The sequence below is a fragment of the Austrofundulus limnaeus genome, unplaced genomic scaffold, assembly GCF_001266775.1.
Source record: "Austrofundulus limnaeus strain Quisiro unplaced genomic scaffold, Austrofundulus_limnaeus-1.0 Scaffold284, whole genome shotgun sequence".
In the NCBI taxonomy this organism is placed as follows: Eukaryota; Metazoa; Chordata; class Actinopteri; order Cyprinodontiformes; family Rivulidae; genus Austrofundulus; species Austrofundulus limnaeus.
In genome coordinates this window covers 51,443-53,567 of record NW_013952686.1, presented here as the reverse complement: position 1 = coordinate 53,567, position 2,125 = coordinate 51,443, and the positions used below count along the sequence as shown (strand labels likewise).

Genomic DNA, 2,125 nt, shown 5'->3' with positions numbered 1-2,125 from the left:
GTTTAGAAGAGGAAGTGATGAGAAGATAAGTTTATTTTCTATTTAAACATAAAAACAGCATTTTACTAACAACTAAAGGTGACATAGATAATTTATTATGGTATAGTATTTAAATATATGCCTGAGAAACACATAATATTGGCCCTTTAAGTCCACTATTCCAGCAAATAAATTATTAGATAATAAGCCTCTATTTATCTTGCAGTCCTCTCAGCTACATGACAAATAATGAAAATGTATTCTGATCCAGTTTATCATTTTCATCTTTTGTCACCAAAACAAACACAAACTAACAAAATTTAAAGAGTTTTTCTTAATTTTCTTTCTCGCTCTAACTTTTGTCAGGTTGGAGGATGTACCTCTGCCCTCAACAGGTGCAAAGGATGTGCTGGTTAAACTGCTAGCAGCGCCAGTAAACCCTTCTGATATAAATATGATTCAAGGTATTTGGTTTGTTGTTGTTGTTATTGTTTACACACATGAACTTTTCCCACCCTTACAGCCAGTCTGACCAACCTTGAGCTGTGAAGAAAAGCACAATAAACTGTTGTTGCCATAACAGTTTCTGTTTTTTTAGGTACTTATGCTATTCTCCCCGACCTCCCAGCTGTTGGTGGTAATGAGGGTGTAGCCCAGGTCATAGAGGTGGGCAGCCAAGTTAAGTCTCTCAGAAGAGGAGACTGGGTCATCCCGAGGGATGCTGGTCTGGGTAATTTACGGTTAAAAAGACACAAACGAGTCGTCAGGTCTCATTAAAAAAAAAAAAAAACGTAGTTTTTGTGTGAACAGGGACATGGAGGACCATGGCAGTGTTAGCAGAAGATGATGTCATCTCGCTGCCAAATGACATTCCCCTCCTCGCTGCTGCCACTCTGGGCGTGAATCCCTGCACTGCCCTCAGGATGCTCTCTGACTTTGAAGATCTCAAGTCGGGTATAATTTTATACCAACTTCCCTAAAGTTTTCGTTTTTCTTTTTTCAAACTCACCAATAGAAACCATGTCAGTAATAATGAAACAAACTAAAGTTTTGACTCTGCTGCTGTTTTCATCATCATATGACAGTTTACCTCCATTTGCTGTTTCTGTAGGGGACTCTGTGATCCAGAATGCAGCTAACAGTGGAGTTGGACAGGCTGTTATACAGATTGCTGCTGCAAGAGGAATAAACACTATAAATGTTATCCGAGACAGGTGAGCTCAGTCTTTGAGGTAAGTTTCTTTTTTCAGTTAATTTAGAAAAATAAGTGGTAAAACTGAACAAATAGAACATGTTTTAGGACCCTCTAATCAGTATTTTTCTTAAGGACTTAAAAGATGCGTCACAACTGTTTTTAATTTTTAATTTCCATATATGGTGATCTTTGTGTCTTCCCCTTCAAAGGTCAGATTTCACGCAGCTCAGTGAGCGGCTGGAGGCCATGGGAGCCACACATGTGATCAAAGAAGAAACCCTAAGGCAGCCTGAGATGAAGGAATTGTTCAAGGTCTGTGAGTCAGGAAATAAACTCACAGATGCATATRAAGAGAAGTGGTAGTGTGGTTTTATTTGTTAGTAATTATATATTCCTTTTCTTTTTGAAGACGTGTTCAAAACCTAAACTGGCTTTAAATGGAGTCGGAGGCAAAAGTGCAACAGAACTGCTTCGTCATCTGCAGTGAGCATCTTAAATCACCTTTAATAAGGAAACGCTGTTATGGAGCAGAGGAAAGCCAATTATATTCTTATTTTTTTGCCGTATGTTCCTTGCTTTTTTCAGAGTTGGAGGGTCTATGGTGACATATGGAGGCATGTCCAAACAGCCAGTCACAGTTCCTGTGGTAAGAAGGCTTTTAGGGGGGAAATGTTCACATCTTGGGAAAACGTCCTGCTTGCTTGCTAAAGATTAGAMGAAGACGAAGACACTGTTCCTTCATGTTGTTTTTAAAGGGATCCACGATTAGTTGTAACATTAGACTTTATTTGATAAACATATATTTTAAATGTAAAATAAAGACTAAAAATATTGTAGGCTGTTTAGTTTTTATAATTTTTAAACTAAAACTTTAAAAATATATTATATGGACGGAGCCGTTTTATTTACACGCAAAGCATTCTGGATAAATGATGGCATGGACAGGTCATC

The 2,125-nt window shown here is 37.9% G+C and overlaps 1 protein-coding gene across 1 annotated transcript in view; it reads left to right on the top strand.

The window, feature by feature from the left end:
* mecr (mitochondrial trans-2-enoyl-CoA reductase) overlaps positions 1 to 2,125 on the top strand; it is a 7,532-nt gene that overhangs the window by 2,691 nt on the left and 2,716 nt on the right. Inside the window, exons 2-8 of the mRNA XM_014021245.1 lie at positions 346 to 443; positions 578 to 709; positions 790 to 933; positions 1,091 to 1,193; positions 1,384 to 1,486; positions 1,584 to 1,657; positions 1,760 to 1,820. Of these exons, the coding sequence (XP_013876699.1) occupies positions 346 to 443; positions 578 to 709; positions 790 to 933; positions 1,091 to 1,193; positions 1,384 to 1,486; positions 1,584 to 1,657; positions 1,760 to 1,820 (715 nt within the window). The remainder of the gene's footprint in view (positions 1 to 345; positions 444 to 577; positions 710 to 789; positions 934 to 1,090; positions 1,194 to 1,383; positions 1,487 to 1,583; positions 1,658 to 1,759; positions 1,821 to 2,125) is intronic.